This window comes from Lineus longissimus, chromosome 6 (genome assembly GCF_910592395.1).
Source record: "Lineus longissimus chromosome 6, tnLinLong1.2, whole genome shotgun sequence".
NCBI lineage: Eukaryota > Metazoa > Nemertea > Pilidiophora > Heteronemertea > Lineidae > Lineus > Lineus longissimus.
In genome coordinates, this window is record NC_088313.1 from 18,164,802 (window position 1) to 18,184,020 (window position 19,219).

General features: G+C 39.6%; 1 protein-coding gene across 8 annotated transcripts in view; it reads right to left on the reverse strand.

The window, feature by feature from the left end:
- Window positions 1–18,936, reverse strand: part of LOC135489593 (cGMP-specific 3',5'-cyclic phosphodiesterase-like) — a 35,509-nt gene extending 16,573 nt beyond the window's left edge. For 5 of the 8 annotated variants that reach the window (XR_010447176.1, XR_010447177.1, XM_064775007.1 and 2 more), the window contains exons 1-15: window positions 17,856–18,936; window positions 17,293–17,451; window positions 16,894–16,983; window positions 16,499–16,648; window positions 15,377–15,439; window positions 14,765–14,803; window positions 10,337–10,407; window positions 10,009–10,072; window positions 9,205–9,255; window positions 8,526–8,669; window positions 8,228–8,371; window positions 6,817–6,963; window positions 4,196–4,303; window positions 3,460–3,569; window positions 3,045–3,132 (exon numbers count right to left, since the gene is read on the reverse strand). Coding sequence is in view for 6 of the 8 variants with exons in the window: in XM_064775007.1 (XP_064631077.1) it covers window positions 3,045–3,132; window positions 3,460–3,569; window positions 4,196–4,303; window positions 6,817–6,963; window positions 8,228–8,371; window positions 8,526–8,669; window positions 9,205–9,255; window positions 10,009–10,072; window positions 10,337–10,407; window positions 14,765–14,803; window positions 15,377–15,439; window positions 16,499–16,648; window positions 16,894–16,983; window positions 17,293–17,451; window positions 17,856–18,482 (2,055 nt within the window). In the remaining 2 variants the exon portion in view is untranslated. The remainder of the gene's footprint in view (window positions 1–3,044; window positions 3,133–3,459; window positions 3,570–4,195; window positions 4,304–6,816; window positions 6,964–8,227; window positions 8,372–8,525; window positions 8,670–9,204; window positions 9,256–10,008; window positions 10,073–10,336; window positions 10,408–14,764; window positions 14,804–15,376; window positions 15,440–16,498; window positions 16,649–16,893; window positions 16,984–17,292; window positions 17,452–17,855) is intronic. The other 3 variants (XM_064775010.1, XM_064775009.1, XM_064775011.1) reach the window with 3 other exon arrangements.
- Between the last annotated feature and the right edge of the window lie 283 nt (window positions 18,937–19,219).

The window sequence follows — 19,219 nt, forward strand, 5'->3', positions numbered from 1 at the left end:
TTATTTTTCCATTAGCTCTATTTGCTATATGACATATGACAAGCTGTCAACCAATGATTGCTGTTTAATTGGTACTCCTATCGATGGAGAGTCACATAGTTGTAGTATTTCAAGGTTTGGACAAGAAAATACATGAACAGCGTGGACTGCCCTGGCTGAATCACTTCTTACACTTCTTCCTGCTGTCAGAGTAGGGTAAAATCGATGTTTCAAAATGAACATCATCAACTGTCACTTCCGAGGTTGTTGGTTCGATCCCTGGTAAGTCCATTTCCACAAGCGGTAGATAGCACAACTCCCTCCCACAGTGTCAGTTTCCTACGGGTTTCCGGTTGCCTTCTACATCCACAAATTATAAAGTACCCAAAATTAAAATGATTACAGTTGTAAACAATATCCTAGTAGACGCTCTGCTCTGCTCTCATATCAATATTTTATCCTCTTACACCTAATCAATATTAGAAGCACATCACTGTTGCTTTTTTCCATCATGGCAATTCATTCCAACATAGGCAGAACATGATTGCTGATCATTCTTCCAATGAATATTACACCAAATCTAGATACAGCACCGGAATCTATGGTAATCAGTTCGCCTGAAACGACTGCCTCATGCATCATCATGCATCAAGATTATTTCCGCGATCACATGGAGGTTCTGAGCGACAGCTGATGATGGTGAGGCATGCTGATATGCTGGTATTTCAGGTCACTGTTGCTGTATCAGACCTGACACAATATTAATACTGTGTAAATTACTGCTGATGGTCATCAGGCAATGATATGCAGGGGAAAACTTTCGGCACCCACCCCGACTTATACTACAATTACTTCCCACAGTCTATCTCAATCATAGAAAGCAAGCCCGAAATCTAAAAACCTGCCATTCAAAGGTTAAAGGTCCAAACTGAAAAATTCAGTTCTGCCAGTAACCATCAAAGAATGTGTAGCGGGTTCAGATTGATCAAATACGAAGCAATTTCTCGAGCTTCTATTTCTGTTTCAAATTCAAAGAAGATTTGAATATCATATCTTTTTTCAAAAGCTCACACGGTGGAATAGCTGAATGAAAGATCGGATTTTGAATGGAAAAAACTCATTAATCATCAGTTCTGGTAGTGGTTTGTTCAGCATCGAATCAGCCAAAGGTGATTGTTTCTTTCGTCCCTCAACATGGCTCAAAGAGATCATTTGGAAGAATCTCACCTTGGAGCAAACATATTGTGAGGATAACACCAAATGGGGTGTAAAAACAACCAACATCGATGACGATGTTGTCTTAGATGGAAAGCAAATCATGCGTGGTTTTTAAGTCAGGCAATGATGCTGCATTCTACACCTGTACAAGTTGTTTTTTGGATCAACACTTTCAAGGTGGATGTTTGATAAAAGGCCACCTGTATTTGAGTAAGACTGGTGAATATCTTGACTCTCATCAGCAGTGCTCTCATGAATCACTTCAACTGAATTCTATTTAGTTCAGGAGTTTTATGGGTCAGGTCAAGTCTTAGGGTTTGTGTTCAACAACAACAATACATGATAGTTGAAGAGCTGAATAACCTGCAGTGGAAATCTGTTGCACTCTAAGGCTAAAACACATTGTGCCTTTTCAGCATTCCAAAAGATGCATGCTGCTCTTTACCGTACAAGTTGTAGATCAGAGTGATTAACATGATTAAGGAATTTCTGGAGTTGCAACTGTTGTATATCATGAAAAGTTACTCAGACTCTTGAAAGTCTGCTTCACTCATTGCATTTGATAGAAACTTTGGTTACTTCATACATACAGTCACAGCAGCAGTATCAATATAAGTCGGAATGTTAACCACTAATGGACCAGCATTTCTTCCACAACCCAAAAACATAGTTGGTTGATCACTTCAGCAAAATCTTATACCCTGAATATACACCACTGATTATTAAATAGGATATTAAACTCATTCAGCTTTGTCGAGCCATCCTCAAGCAACAGCTGACCATACCCTGGTACCTGTCGATGTTTACCGACTAGTGCGAACAGGAATGTCTAATATTGTAATAACGGCTGAGAAATGCTCAACCTTGGCATTACCAATAAGAGGCGAGACTAACAAACAGCTAGATCATGACATTCCAGACAAAAAGTTCTCAGATATGCTAATCTGAAATAATGAATGAGGCAAAAGGCCAATATAATACCCTTGTATTCTCGGGTGTCATGTATTATATCAAAACGGATAACATCTCCTGATATATCACGAGGCAAACTAATCTGCAAATCAAATGAGGATACTGATAGTCATGACTCTTTGAATTTTTGAGCAGAAGCAGTGAAGTTGACTTGTCATCAACTTTTTATACACTCATCTGTTTTCTATCTGGATTGGAAGCAAAATGTACAGCCAAGCTGCAACTGTAGCAGATGTTCAAGCCAATGTTTTGTAAAATGCACCCTAGACCACTGTCAATACTATTGGTATCAATGCTCAACTCCACACAAAGTAATGAGAGTTTACTCATGCTACAATTAAGGCATTATACTACTTTTATAACCGATATAATGATTGCACAAATATCATTAAAGACAATAATTCACTTGATTTGACAATGACTTCCGAGTGACGACCACTCAAAAATATAATCTTACAACAAAAACACACCCAGATCACATCTCTGTTTGCTTATTCTGAGTTACAGGCAATCAATCACTCCACGCCAGCAAAGGAAGGAAAGAACTTTTTTCCAATTCAGCATCTGATGACAGTGACAATCTATTCTCATTGGAGATCGGATGTAATCACAAGGAAAATTGGATTGGTTTTTCTAGCCACAGGCACATCGACTCGAATGATTCATTGTCAGATCGGAGTAAGATCAAGAAACCAACAACACTGAACACAAATCAATACATTTCAGACCGTTCAAAATCAAGTTGGAAGTCCTCATCACTTTTTGTGGCACCAACAACTGTCGTAAAATCAACTGGTCACTCTCATATCAACTCTGTTGGTGGCACTCCACAAGTGCACATTAGCAATGTGCCTTATTCTTTAAAAGGGACTTACCTCGCTGTTGAGTATCATGATGCACTGGTCAAAGTGATGGTGTTCCATTGTGGATGTGGAGTACAACAGAGCGAGTGGGGAGTCACTCCTGTAGTCGGAGAAAAAAAGGACGGTACAGATTAAAACTCGAGACAGCAACATGTTAGCTCTATCCCTAAACAGAAGCCCCCCCCCCCTCCCCCAAGATGAGGGATACATTGTCAAAGAAAGGGACAGTGCTTCATGATATGATTACGATCCTAACTACATTCTCACATCAAACATATCAGGTTGCAGAAATAGGGTTAATTAGTGACTTATCATACCCAAGCCCCAGGCGTGACTGGTCTCCGGAATAGCCCTAATGATCCGTAGGGTTGAAGGCAGGAATCAAAGGACAGCATCTCAGATGTACATGAATATCTAATAAGCTTACTTTTCTTGAAAGGCATTGTTTGTCCCTCTGTGGTCCAGGTCATGACACAGACAAGCAACAAGGAGGCCGAAGATTTCTTGATCATCCAGGTATTTAGACATACCGCCAGTCTGAAAAAAATTGGAGACTTTCGTAAAGAAAAAGTAAACTTTGTACATCAGATTAACCCCAAATAGAAATTTATAAACTGTCTCAGAACAGCTGGACACTTTACGATAAACTTATGCAGAGCTACAAATGTAGTTTGGTCAAGGCAAAATCAATGGCAACTTAGATCTTAATCTTGATAAAAACTGAAAAACCAAACCTCTTTTGAATTCAACCGACACACAGAGGCTGCCACTGACAGAAATAATTCAACTGTTCAACATGTTCAGAATCAAAGGCAAGCAATGATGAAACACCAAAAACACTGATGGTATTGATAAGAGTGGTGATCTCAAAGAAATCCCAATATCATCCAATATCAAAGATGTGAGAAGAATGGCGCTGTTCTGCCACACAAAAGATAAAAACCATGAACAAAAATACCGAAATGTATTAGATAACCAGACGGCTTGATGGATGGCACTGGGGACTTAAACAGCTGCTTGCATTGTTATGGCTCTGAAACGACTTTCATCATTCTACATGTATGTCATTGGACTACTACATAACTCTTGGTGTACAAGGCTGGTTAAGCACTGCACAAAGCGATCTGACAACATGGTGCGTCGCCAGGATCAGCATAACTTACAAAGATCATGGTGAACATGGTCTGAGCAACATTGAAGGCATGCCTCCAGTTGTGGTAGGTGACAGGTCGGTAGTTCTTCTTCACACTCAGAGTCCAGCGGCAGAGCACCTAAAATTATAAAAACAATCAAATACGTTGCATAATTGTCTATAACGATACTCATCGTTGTGACTGTCTCATTGCATACGTACTAAACGAATAGCCCCCTGCTCCACTGTACTCTATAAAATGATGAGGCAGATCGATCATCATCAACTTCAGCAGCACGCTTTCAAGAGTGATTTGGTGACGTTTACATGGCTCCAAGGACAACAGAGAGCACTGATGCAAATGTTTGCTTCCCCAGTTAGTCAATAAAACAATGTTCATCAATATTAATGGCAAGCCAAAATCTATTCCTTAAAGACGGCAAATGGGTTTTTCATGTGGGGGCAGATTGTAAGGAAGACCAGTGAAGGTAACTAATGGCTGGACTTTGGGAAAAACAACATGATGACTGATGAGAGTTCTGCAGAGAAAAAACTTAACAACACCCACCCAAAGGTCATGTACATGTATTAGGGTTAGAAAAAAAAGTTTCATCCAGCTGATGTATCGAGTGCTGCTTCTTACCACTACTCAAAGCCAACAAAGGCGAGTTGTGTAATTGGATTACCACAAACGATACCTGCAACAAAAGCGTCGTAACGACTGAGGTATTCTTTTATTTTTACCACTGTCAAAGCAATACCAGGGAATCCTTCAAAGCTTATCTCATTGCCATGGAAGCTATTACTTGGAGTTTTGTGTAGGGACTCTTGCACTAAAAGACTGCTTATTGTCTGTGTGTTCTTGTTGATGTAAGTGTTGGTGAGACTCAGAACAGCAACTATTTTGGTTCATCTAGTATTTTGTTTATCATTCTACTCACAAATCAGCAATACCCATCAAAAGCTAGATTGACAATCAGTTTCAAAGTAAGCTTTTTGATTTATTAGCAGAGTAAACCTTAACATACGACATTGCTGGTTAGAATTTGTAGTCCTTAGCGCCTCGTAATCACTCTCATTTTATACCATCAGTCGACCTACCAGTGATCGATCATTATCACCATCATGGGCACAATACCACAATGGAAACAATTGTCAAGCATTGTTACTTAATTCACGTCAGGATGTGTCATGTAACTTTTGTGACATGGTGGAAGCTCTGATATCAATGTGCAAAATAATAAGTGTTGGCAATGAGTAGAAAGTCACATCTGATGCAATTGTTGACAGTAGAAATTTCTCTGATGAATAATATGCTAGGTGTGAAGTTGAATAATGAGAATGCAAGTTATGCCTGTTTTCACTTTAGGATGCAAAAATTTATAAATATCACAGTTACACAGTTCATATTCCTCTGCTGTAAAACATAACCAAGTTTTCATTTATCATTTTGCCGATCTATCACTTAAAAGGTGGTGTAAAACGATAAGAGCTGCATGTAATGAAATGAATAATGATGACTAATGTGCATGAGGAAAGAAGCGTTTTAATATGGAAAGTCTTTTTGATGTGTTTGTCTCAAAGATTTAGTGCACGAGTTGAATTTTCAATCACCATTGGAAGTTCTGAATGGAATATTAAAGGTCAATAAATCAAGTGAAGCCATCAGATGTAGTAACACAAAATGATTGATCTTGTAGCATACGAACAGGCATATGAATTTAATGAATTTCGGAGACAGTATTCTAAGCTTTAATAACCATAGATGCGGAATACCCGTAATGAAAAAATATCCTTAATAACATTCAGGAGATTGAATATGACAGCTTTTGAACCAGTCCAACGTTCAAACCAATTTTTGTTTGAAAGTATTCTGCTGCTTGAAAGAAAGATTGAAAACACCACAGCTCTCAATTTCCTTAACGATAAGCGAGGATGACATGTCATCTGAAGCAAACACAATCAATGAATCATTCGCAGATATCGTTTGCTGTGAAGACCAGGAAATATAAAAAAGCAATTTGATTAGAGATGGTTTTGAAGTCAACTGACTGAAGATGGGAATATCACACCACATGTCCTTCTGAGACCTGCTGATCCTTTTGAGATATTGTTACATGTCAGATAGTGATGTTCAGCCATGTACCTGTCAGGTCAACACTAGAGCTTGATTTAAAAAAAAGAATTGTGTATTCTAACTACACCTACATCAATGATGCCACTACAAGTCCCATGATCCCAACACTGGGTTGAAACTCAATGACAAAAATCACTTCTATACCGTCCATCAACTATTCATGAGATTATGGAGATATTGCCAAACATAATTAACCACATTATTGCATTGCAAATAGAGGGATTTATATTGAAATAACATGATTACCAATCAACTGTATTTGAACATTTCATAAATTTAAAATCAGGCACACTACAGGCTAACTATTATACCACCAGTATTGTTTGTACTACTACTGACTACATGTACAGTACACAATAAACAGCAAATGACACCATCTGGAGTCTGGACTAATCGGTTTAGAACCATTTGCCGATGGTCAATTGACCTGGTCTTGGTGTTTGGGGAACATGAGATAATAATAATATAATGATAATAATAATAATAAGATAGTGTGAGAGGAATACATTGCTTACATCATAAGGCACGTGGAAGATAGTTGGTATGTTGCAGTCTAGGAACATCCTGATGACGGAGTAGACCGTTTCAATGTCAGACTGAGGTATATCGTTGAAGGTGAATGAGTAAAGATTGAAGGCCTCCGCTGCTGGAATCTCTGCAGCCTGAAATAGATAGGGAGAGCAAGGTTATTCTTCTAGGTAGCTTCAGAACCGAAATACTTTATAGTGAGCAAATTGAGCAAGCTTTATAGGGAAAACTATCTTTAAATACATTCATAGAGAAAGTTTTTTTTCACCCGGGCACTGATTGAAAGTTCTCAAAGGAATAGACCAAGTTTATAACACCTCACCACAAATTTTCAGGATTGCTTGGTGAATGGTTGACTGGCTACACTTTGCCAAATCAGTTGTATTTATCACAACCAACAAACCTTATGATCAGTCATCATGCTTTACTTGCCTAATTTTAGTTGCAACAGCCAGCCCCTCAACAAAATGATAACACTTTTTATGAGCCACCCTGTGCCAGTGGCTGTGATATTCATTGTCCACAAAGCTAGCCTACTAATCAAGGGCAAGGGTTGAAGCACGTCACACAGCCAAGCAATCAATTGTAGCGTGTGGTGATTAAAAAGGATGTCATGCCTGTATTAGTATCATCATGAGAACCTGACTCTTTTGACCTCAACCCAATATACAGCATGATGAGGGAGACTGATTCGCCTCATTCCTCTACCTCATCAGTATCAATAAATAGCTACAATGAGATTGAGATGCAAAGCAGGACACCTTATCAAAGAACATTGTCACCCATGCCATGCAATCAATCATGCAATGGCCATGGTTATGATAATAAATCAATGAGACCAGAACCGCAGATTATAACATTGTCGAACAGGACGCAGAACATGGAGCAACAACATCATGCAGGCGGTCAGTCTGGCCACAACATCCACCAATGGCTAAAAGCCATTCCAGTGCCAATAGGTACATTGGAAAGACCAATTAATATCATGAAACTATACAGCGTAGAGGAAGCCAACTTCAGTTTACGTTTAGATTTTCAGAAGCCAATGATATTCAAAGCGTATCACTGTACCAGACTTTTCAATGGAACCTGACACTTCAAACTGAGCGTAATTTGAAATTTCTTCCAACCCTTGAACACACTGAGACACGTGAGCATTAGCCAAATCAAAACCTAATTGACAACTGAGGAAAAGGTCAACCTGGCTCTCTTCAACTTCAAGATGAGCAGTTATCAATGTTGCACACGTTTAACGTCGGTAAGCTAAATTGAATGGATTTTGTCAAGAAACACGACAGAACACTCTCTAGCTAAGTTTTCTGTTGGAGTTATCTAAAATGACAATTGAATCTTGGACACTTGCTCTGAAGATCTAGACAAATTAGTATGGTTACTTACTATCAGCTTGTCCACTTCCTCTTTTGGAGCTGTGGCATGATATGAGAGCACCTCAAGGGCCACTCGTTGCTTCGCCATAAGTTTGCACACGCTTTCATATGTGGTCGTATTGTGAATGCCAAGACCACAGAAGATAGCAAACGCCTGGAAATGAGGGAGAGAAGATCTTAAAATGTTGACAACAATATGAATTTGTTTCATTTGATTTTCAACACAGTGATTTCTGGTCTATCTGGGGATCCCAAGTGATGATGGCATATTAATTAGAATACTAGTAGTTGTTTTTTATTTAACGCACCTCGAATATGTTGACATCACTAGCAGCAAACATCTGTCCATCTAGCCTGTTCATCATCTGAGCAACTCCAATCACCTGTTGCTCACTATCAAAGATTGGCATGCACAGTAAGGACTTGACCACGAAGCCTTTGTCATCCATAACCTGAGAAAGGAGATCACAATTCACATCATTGGCCAAAAGCAAAACAATACAAAATTTCAAAGACATTGATATGGCTATACAAGAGTTCCCAAAATAATTCATCAGATCTTGTTTCACCCAGTATAAATAGTCACACAGAGGTTGCGCCAACCCCAACAGTAACTTAGTAACACATGTTTATGGGTGATTCATACCAGCCTAACTAGCTGGCATAAATCAACCTATCATTGACCTCAAAATGTCATTTATAGTCTATTCCTCAGATACGAAGCAAGGTCAATTTCCGGTAAAGCAAGGTCAATTTCCGGTAAAGCGAAGGAGGCAAGATGATAGTCATGTGATATGAATGATTAATGAACTGATATCGTAACACTAACAATACCTTTTTTCATGATTACAATATCATATGAGATTCGCTATACAGCATGACTTGCAGATCTTCGTTTTGAGGTCTGCGTAGTCAGTAGACTGGTGACTACTCAGAGATGCTGGTTGCAGCCAGCACACTGAAATCAATTGGCAAAATTTCACTTACTGCATCTTCTCCAAATCTACCATCTGCTTCAAAGTCGGCAATGTTCACCACCTGAAATCAAGTATTTGTAATGTAATGAGCTTTGGTCAGACTAAGTAAAAGCCAAATTTTATAATCATCATCATTGTCAAGAGCATATCCACAATTCGGGAACAGGAGTTTGTAGAAGACTTATCACAGTTTGCCTGAATCAACACCACTGGCAGATACTTTGGTCCAAAGTCATGTTTACATGTATCATTGTATGTTGATTTTTTTTGATATTGTGATGTTTAGAATGAACTTCTGATGTCATGTCTGTTGTGGCATGGAGTATATTGCCTGTCCACATGGACTGACATGGACCAACGAAGGCCATCCATTGATCTGTGAGTCAGAAGATATAGGGAATCGTGTTCCCTAGGAATCCTGCATCGATCCCTGCAATGGTCATCAGAATTGGATTCGATCAGTTTTATCCAACACTAACAGATTGCCGTTGTGATTACCATTTTGAATCTGTGGTATTTGCCTCTTGACAAGTCACATCTCCGACCACTGGTCATCAGCTCCGAGGCCAATTATTTTGTGTTGCATTTATTTCCAATAAGTGGACATTAGTAATCCATATTGAATCGATACCATCCCATCAATGCAGCGCATCCAATAACACTTAGGTAGCTCTGAGTGCTTTGCTAACTCTGACAATACTATTTTTCATGATCAGTCTATACATGTTATGGTGCATATATATTTCCAATACTCTACCATGCCATGGCACTTGGCAGGAAACATGCATCACAATTACATGAGAACTAAGCTTACCTTCTGACCCACAGCTATCTCTCGAGCTATATGCGTCACTCGCCACTTCTCTGCAAGGTTGGCACTAGAAAAGAACAAATTACAAGTACAGTTTTTGTAACTAAGAATTTTTAGGGCAACTCAATTTATACTATGACTTCTAGTTTTTTTCAACAACACTTCCACCTACGATGGAACAAGATGACATTGATGAACAGACCAAACTCATCCCTGAGCACTTGATATACCAATAAAGTTCTCGGCTTAAGTAAGGTATTCATTCCTCACGGGATGAGAACAGTCTCATGTCTCATCCCAGATGAATAAAGTGTGTTGACTTAATACTTACTCAGGTGTCTCAACACTTCCATCCTTTGCCATCATGTCATATATCTGGGAGAAAGTGATTTTCTGGAAGGGCTGAAAGGAGAAATCAAGATTACAACTTCAGTGAGTGTGGTGTGGACTACAAAGTATTGCAACAAAGAGACAAGAAACGTCCCTGGGATTATGCTAGGGCTGTGATGTCTTTGAACCTCCTGATATCAAACATGGGAATCTTGGTACAAATTCAAAGGTTGGTGTACCACATGACATTGTCACAATCATGAACTTTATTTCATGAAAAAATCTTAATCAAGTATTCATTTAACGCGTTCAAAAGACAGCTGCCATGATTTGGTGAGAACATCACGAGTAACGTCAAGGAAAACTTTGACACTCTCAAATCAGGATCTTAACCAGGATCTGGATGATAACACACAATAAAGGCTGAATAACAATTTCTGACCACTATAATGATTGCAGGAGCTGCAAGATGAAAAGTCAAAAGACTGCATGACTTAACTACCAAGAGTGGAGCTAGTTTAGTTATTAGTTAAATCCAACTTCATGAAAAAAAAAAGAAGTCTCACTACTCTCAGTCACAGAGTGTGAAGATCAATGAAAGATTATACCCTACTCGTGACATTTCAATCTGGATGAGAAGCAACAATAATAGCCCAGAACTCAGAGGTGTGACGTTTCATAGTCTAAAGTGCTTCCTGAAGCCTGTAATAGGAGAGGAGCCTTTCATCAAGCAGACTTACGTGACATCCTGAAAGTCATTAGAAACTTCAATCAATGCTACAGCTACAAGATATAAACACAGATTGAGCAGGAGCTGTTGATAGATTACATGTACATGTACCGTACAGTCATACAAGGGATGTTCAGTACTAATCTAAACTAAAGTACATTTTAAGGCTAATTGTAGGTCGGTACAATCACAGTCCCTCATAAGAGCAGTGAAAACTTGGCTGAAATCTGCAGCTTATAGATATTTGGACTTCGTGTTATTTAGACTTATACATTTGTGTCATTCGTGCAAGCCAGAATGCCTAATCGAGTTAAAGGGAAGGGCCCGCCAAAAAATGGGGAGTTTTGGACGGCCCGGTCAAAACCTTAGGCGGGAATAAGGTTTCATTGATAAATATAAGGAGTTTCAAGGCCCCCAAATTACTTGTAAGGTTCAATAGATACTGGCCTTTCATTGGTTTACCGTTTGCGTATCATTTACATACTCTCATCTTGAAAAATATGACAATATTTACGATCACGTTATTGATTTTTGCAACATTTTCGGTAACGCGCCCCTTGCGGATCTGTAAGGTACCATTCGGATGCTTGAAAAATGTTAGTGGCGTGGCTCCATCTGCTACAGCTGTCACCGCGCCGGTGTTAGTCTCACGTCTTGGCGTCTGCACCACCCTTGGGGAACACCTCAATGCCGTTGGCGTACTGACGAGACCAGCGTCTCTAGAGGCTCCGACATTCGCCATGAGCAGTGACAGGTCACTTGGCTGGAATGGCCCCATCTCCTCTTCACTCATGTTCATTGCCGGCAATTCTGGCAAATATCTTGACTCGTCATGGTTGTCAAACAAGTCTTGGATAATATGCTGCTCCATTTCTTCTGTACTGTTTGGATCAGGGGCCTCGCTCTCCACCGGCCCAGAATCCACCGGCGACTCGAAATCCATACTACTATTCTCTCCATTTTCCCTTCATTTCCTCTCTCCAACTCACTACTATCGCTATTGACTGCGTAACATACACTAACATTCTTTCGCTATCATTGCTAACTTCATTTACTAGAACACTGGCCTCTTTGTAGCCGATTATGTAACCCATAGTGGAAACACCTGGCAGCGCCGCCCGGCATGATACACGTGCTACTGGCATATTTATAACTCGTAGTAAATAAGGTTGTAAAAATATGCAAATGAGATGCCGTATATGGAAACCATGACGTCACTAAGCAGTGCTTATTTCTGCTACGGGTGGCGCTGTTGCTTGCTTCTGGAGGCGCTATTCAACCTCTTTAATCTATGTCAAAACATGCTAATGTTTGGCTTGTCAACATTGACCATGGGGATTTGCATGCAATATTGCTATACAAAAACCTAACCACCAATACAAGACAGGAAATAATTCGATAGACAAGCACAATATTACAATTTGGATCAAGTCATTACAGGGGTCTCTATTCACACAGTCACAATAACTCATAAATGCAGTTCGTTTTACATAAAAAGCACAGTGAATATGGTTGAACTCAAATTCAAGGCCGACATTTAAATTGGAACTTTCAAAAGAAACTCAACTGTGTGTGCCTGCTTTGAATATGCCCCTCCACATCTTTCTGCAGTTTGCAGCCCTCGCAGTGCATGGACATGACCCTTCTAATCAGTTATGAGTAATGTCTGGTGAATTAATACCCAATTCAAAAAACCAGCACTTCCAACCAAATAAATTTGCCACTCAGCAACAAGGGAGTATCAATCATTGCATGCTATCATATCTATCATGCATAAATACACACAATTTGACTGGGCTAATGACAGTCTGGGACCCCAATCACCACCAGCAATGGATCTGCAGCCAAACTAGATAGAAATAACTAACTAGGTGACAAGTTATGATATGATCAAAACCAAGTAACCTGGAAGTGTTGATACGTATGTGATTTCGAGAAATATGAATGACATGAATGAGGTGTTCAAATTCAGAAGAACAAAACAGAGACCGATGTTTTGACAATATCAGAATCTTCCTGCGTGATTGTTTGGAATTACATTCGAGAGCTTGAATAGATCAACAGTGTCAATTTTCACTGTTGACTGCCATCCAGGAATATATTTCCATTGTTGTTTATCCAAGCTAAAGTGAAAAACTTATAGAACAACTTGCTGAATGTGGCATGGCTATGGCAGGTTATCAAGTGAGGCATCATGTATCGGATGATTCTTATCTGAATATCCATTCCACTGCTTTCAGTTGATTACTGTCAGGAAACCAATAAACCAAATAAATATTGTCAGCTGTATTGATATTGGGATAATGCTGTTCCTAGTGAGATATAGATATGATTACCGACTGGCTCAACCAGAATCAGTTACAAGCACTGTTGGTAAGAGTTATTGACTGTGGCAAGTTGGACAATGGCCAGCTCCCATGCCAGGATTTCTAGAGGGCAAAGTTAAAACCAGATTCAAGACTAAGACTCCCCAGAGGACAGCAGAGGATCATATTCTCTGACTGAATGAAGGAAACACTCCATCATTCTCATTCATCAGAAACTATTTTGACATTTTACTTCAATAGTGTCATTCCAAACTCAGTGACTGTGGCTGGTAGGTTGCTCAGGTACAGGAACTGTGCAAGTTCTAACACAGGACAATCTTACCAACCAGTACTCCTCGATTTCTTGTAAATGTTAAGTGGATCACTCACTCTATTCAAACAGCAAGATTGTATCATTATCACATCAAAGCAAAAGACTGATTAGAAAAGAAAAAAAGCGAATCCAAATGATTGCATGGATAGAAAGCCTTTTTTGCCGACCGTGATACCAATCCAAATAGGACTCTCGAGGACTGTTGGATGTTCTCATCAATTTGACTGCACAGTCAGTGATATTAGTCTAAATACAACTGGTTTGTGTCTTATTAGGGAAATTGGAAGGTCCATGTTGTCCATTGTCCAAATAAAACTAAAACCCTTGTTACAAGATTAAGAAAACACGCTTTGCCTCTGCTAGACTGAAGAACTTTTGCTACGTCTAATTGAAAGCAATTTTCAGAGTGAGTAAGATTGATATGCCTTCGAGAGGAAGTAAATGATGGCTTCGCAAATAGTCTTGTTTACCAGGATGGCTCGTCTAATCAGTGGCATCCCCGAGGACTGTGATGATGGTCAATATGACTTCGAGAGAAGCCATATCATTTGGTGGTGCTTCGTGAACTTTATGCCAGGGACAAATGAAGCTAATCTGTCACATCATTAGCAGTCCCTTATTAAGCTTGCAGTCTACAGGCTGGTGGAGTAGTCCCTGTTCATAATGTAATTAAGAATACAGCTGGAGGCGATGCCGCAATATGAATTTCTCCTGGTTATCAAGTGTTACATTGACTGGTATGTTGGTAAGATACGAGTTTAGCAATGATGGCCATTTCATCTGGTGGTGATTGGTGAACTTTTTGCCCGGGACTGATGAACCTATGTAATCTGTTCATTATTAGCCTTGTCTCTGGTATCGTCCCTATTAATCATGCCACAGCATTTTTTATAGTGCGATGAATGGGACAGCATAATGACAGGTCAGAGAAAAGGAAATATTGGCATAGACTCAAAATGGACCTGATATTCTCCAGAAACAAAATTCCATGCATCATGCAAAAACCTAACACCATGACAGTCACAACATCAAGATGTCATTGTAGCAGGTCATCAGTACCTTTTTCGTCTTCATCAGATTGTTCATGTTTTGAAGTTCCTAGTAAAAGTGTGAAGAAAATAAATATGAAAAGATCTGAGGATGATGGAAAAAGTTCAAAGAAATCATACTTGTGGCCACACAGAACAAAGTTCTGTAGGTTTGTGACAGAACCTGGCATGCCCTGAACTTTAAAAGCTAATCATGAGGCCTTTCATGTCTGAAATAAACACATCAACTTCAAAGGCTCCTGAAAACGTGTAAAAAGAAACATGAACAATTTCACTGTGGCTATCAACCAAATATCAAACAAATTGCAATGAATGACCTTCCTCAGGAGCTGTCTAGTCTATAGCACAAAAAAGATAATTGTACATGTACTTGTAAAAGAACAGCAGAACACACAGGTGTTGCAAAAAGATGAAAGGTTACCTTTCCTGATGGAAATGATGTTTTTTTTAGGTTAGTAGAATGAAACTATGTAGCAACTAAAATAATTAGTACTTGATTAGAACTCTAACCTACCACCACCTAGAAAATAGCACTGAGAAAGAAAGTGTTAGAACTTTAAATAAGAAAGTTGAAATGTAAATTCAAAACTATAATTTGTACAAAGTATTTGTACAATGTTACCTTGCAGTCTTTTGTTTTATCACAACCAGACTCTTCCACTGGATTTATATCAATGTTTGTTTCCTGAAATAAATGCTAGACAACTCAGCATTTTGTTGAATGGAATCTTCATGAATGCATTTTTTATGAGCATACTTTTTTGCTTGTAACATGGAGCAGAGTACATCTACATGTATGTAGACATCATATCATTTGAAGATTACTGCCTTGCCTGATGCCTAGAATTAACGTGGCCACGTCCGGAAAGTTCTACATATCCGGTGATTGCTCAACCCAAATAGTAGTACTCTGTCCATAATGTAGACTTGTCATAGATATATGAGCAGCCAGCAACTCTTTACCATGGCAACCAAATGCAATGGCACAAAGCACACAAATGATTGTGACATGACTACAAATTACATTTTGATTCATTCATCTCACAATTTTGATTAGCTGTATTACACTTGTAAATGATTTTTATCAGTTCTTGCCCAAGGCAACTAATCGAGTAATTTGTAATTCTCTGTGTGTTTGTTTTGGTTTAGACAGTGTCCGGAATAATTTTATGATAGAGCAATTGCAAAAAAGCCCCAATTTGATATTCTATTTCTGTGCTTGACCTGCTTTGATGTAGGAATGATGTATTGTAGGACCGCCATGAAGGAGCCTCATGGCCTAGTGGTTTACACTGCTGGCCACCACGCAATAGGGCCCGGGTTTGATCCCGGGAAGAACCCATGATCGTATGTCTGGATGAACCGGCGTGGCTTTCAAGGAACTACAATTCCTGGCTCTTCACAGTCCTTCGAATGAGACTCAAAACCGAGGTTCCTTGTACCTGGTGTCTATGCCAGGGCAAGCTAAGACCCCACCAAGTGAGAAACATGAGTAGCTTGCGTGGACTCTATCTCTCTCGCCAAAGTCGGACCACTAGGCCAATAAACCCAATTGGCGCCTAACCGTAGTGGCACGCAGGATACGCTCATCCCGCCTTGGAGGAGGATTACTCCTAGGAGAATGACCCCTCCAAGTGCAGAGCGAACGCTGAAGAAGAAGAAGAAGTAGGACCGCCAGAGTCAACTGAAACGTACTGAAAGTGCTGCATTTGCTGCCTGGATCATAATTCATAATCGTACTCACCGACATACTGAATGAGATTTTCATGTCAATGAGATGAACGATCACTCGCTCACACTTCAGCAGACCATGGGCCTCTTGCAGGATCTTCCGTATCAGTTGATCCATTGATGACTGTTCCTTGAATATTCCTCTTGCTAGGCGGAGCAGAAGCTGAAGAATGGAGATGATAAAAGAGTTTTGTGATGACAGGCTGTTGATTTTGAAGTTGACTTTACATTGAAAACAGTGGTAGGAAATTCAAAAGCCAAAGGGATGGCAGTCAGATTTAGAATAGGGGTGCGTCAAATGAGGCCAAGGGGCACCTCTAAAAAAACCCTTTCAAAATCAGAATTTTACAATCTCTTGATTTTTATTATAATGCCAAAATAAGCAGTCAGTATGTTCTTGAAACTCACCTTATTTCGTTTGTATTCGTCCACTGACATCTGGAACAGCTGAGCATTCATGATGCCAATACCACAAAATGTCAGGTATTTTTGAAAAACCTATTAAATGAAATAACTCAAATTAAAAAGGTGATGAGCTTCAAAAGATTTACTGTAAAGTAACTAAACTGTAACTCTGTGACTTTGATGCAGTTGCCAGAAAGGAAAGTATTCCAAGATCTAAGATGGTTTTCTGTAGTGTTAAAATTGGACATTTGCCTTGCATTTGCAGCAGGTTTAACTCAAGAGTTTCTGCTTGTCCAAAGGACAGCTTGTTTATTGAGGTAACTTGTCAGTTGATAATTTGGTCAAGTCAAGGGGCGAGGACAAGCAGAAAAGTGGGAAATGGAAGCCTGACAAGTGACATACCTGTTCATCTTGCTTGGTAAACTCATGATCCCCAGAAGCTTTGTTGATGATCTGTGCAACACCGATAACTTCTTCTTCATAGTTGAGAATCGGCATACAGAGGATACTGTGTGTTCTGTAGCCAGTAGCTTTATCAACAGCTTGGCTAAACCTTGGGTCCTGGAAATTAGAAAAGAATGCACATTGCACAACTATGATTTAAAATGGGTTAACTTTAGTTACCCAGACCGTTGACTACATTTGATTACTGCGTTGATACACATAGCGCTTTGCACTCAGTCAGGTGAACAATTACAAAGGAAGTTTTCACTGACAGTGACACTGACAGATGTGACCACCATGGAAACTTTCCATTATGCACATCATCCGATTGATAAAGATTCAGCACACTGACTAAGTTATTGAATGTTGTCGCCAACAAATGATTGGTGGCCCCGGGGTTCTTTGCCTGAAAAGCTGCAGGTTACATTCAACAAGAATACATGGTGATTTTCAATAGTCTCAATCATCTCAACTGCTCAAAAGAGAAAAATGTCTGCCACTTCACTACAAATTTGACTTACATCATAAGCTTGCTTTATATTTACAACCTCTTTCGTTTGTGCAACATGTCCAGCGATGCCCTTTCCAAAAGGAACAGTGAAGCCTCTTTCTGCAGCCTTCAAAGACTCCTCAAGCGTAGAAACTGCCGTTACATCAAAGAGTTTCGAATATAAAACGCGATGGTCAGCAGGGCCTCTCGCCAAGAATAAGCTACCACGGTCACTGTTTGTCAGAATGCTAACATTCATGAGGATCTTATGACATAACACGTTGACATCCAATTCATTCGCAATATCTTTGATAAGTTCCATAAACAACTCCTGTTCATTAAGGTCTTTTAAACGTGCAACATCAAGTTGCCGACAAGAAACTTTACGGGATCTCGTGCCATCGATATAATCTTTGAACAAATTCACTGTTAATGCTTCCTTCTCCTCCTTTTCATTATCATCATCACTCAACGTGGAAGAATTTGCAGGGGCAGGGGCACTTTGACTGACAGTAATTGGTAAACTGGGACCTGGCGTAGCCACTCCGATGCTGCCACCATTTTTTGCAAACCATTCTCTGGCATAGTCCGGGTTATCCGTCAAAAATTTGCCCACTGTTTCAGCGTTGACTTCTTGTTTCTTTTTTTTCGGTGCCATATTGCCACACAGTCGAGTTGATTGATGATGGGATTCCTCTTCTACACTACACTCAATATGCAGCCTACATTATAACAGTATTATCCACATGCTTTGAATGCCTCAAAATAAACAGGTTAGGCCCAATGGGTTAGGCCAGGCCCAGATGAGAACAACCACAGGTACAGATAAGTTCAAGTTGTGTACATTTTGCATGTCATGCATGTGTATCCACACTGGGCAGGGGTTTTTGCAGGTAGCTCTATCAACAAAGTTCTCACATCAGGCTAAACAACGAAAACAAAAGGCCGATCGGTTAGAAAACAGCAGTAATGACACACTCCAACATCGAGGAATTTGTAAATAATGTCGTAGATCCCTTATTTCGTCTAAAAGTGGAAGAAAATCGAGAAATATTGCGGAAGCAGACGCTTCGTTGTGACGGGAGTTTCCTCGACAGCCGTGGCGAACGGCACCGTCATCCACTTGTAACGAGCATTTTGATTGGTGCGCTCAAAGTTGTTGCGCGCGATTGGATGAATTTCCAAATAATCCCACGTGTTTTGTACAGTTTTGCTGCAAATGCTATATTTTAGACGAACTATAACATTATAATACACTAATAACACCTTAAATCTGTTCTATAGTTAAAGGAACGACATGAATTAACAGCAGCAGGTTAAAAAATCCGTCTTTGATATAGATTATTGCGTTGCTAACACAAGTTGACAAGGAAACCACTGTTCATAGTTTCACCA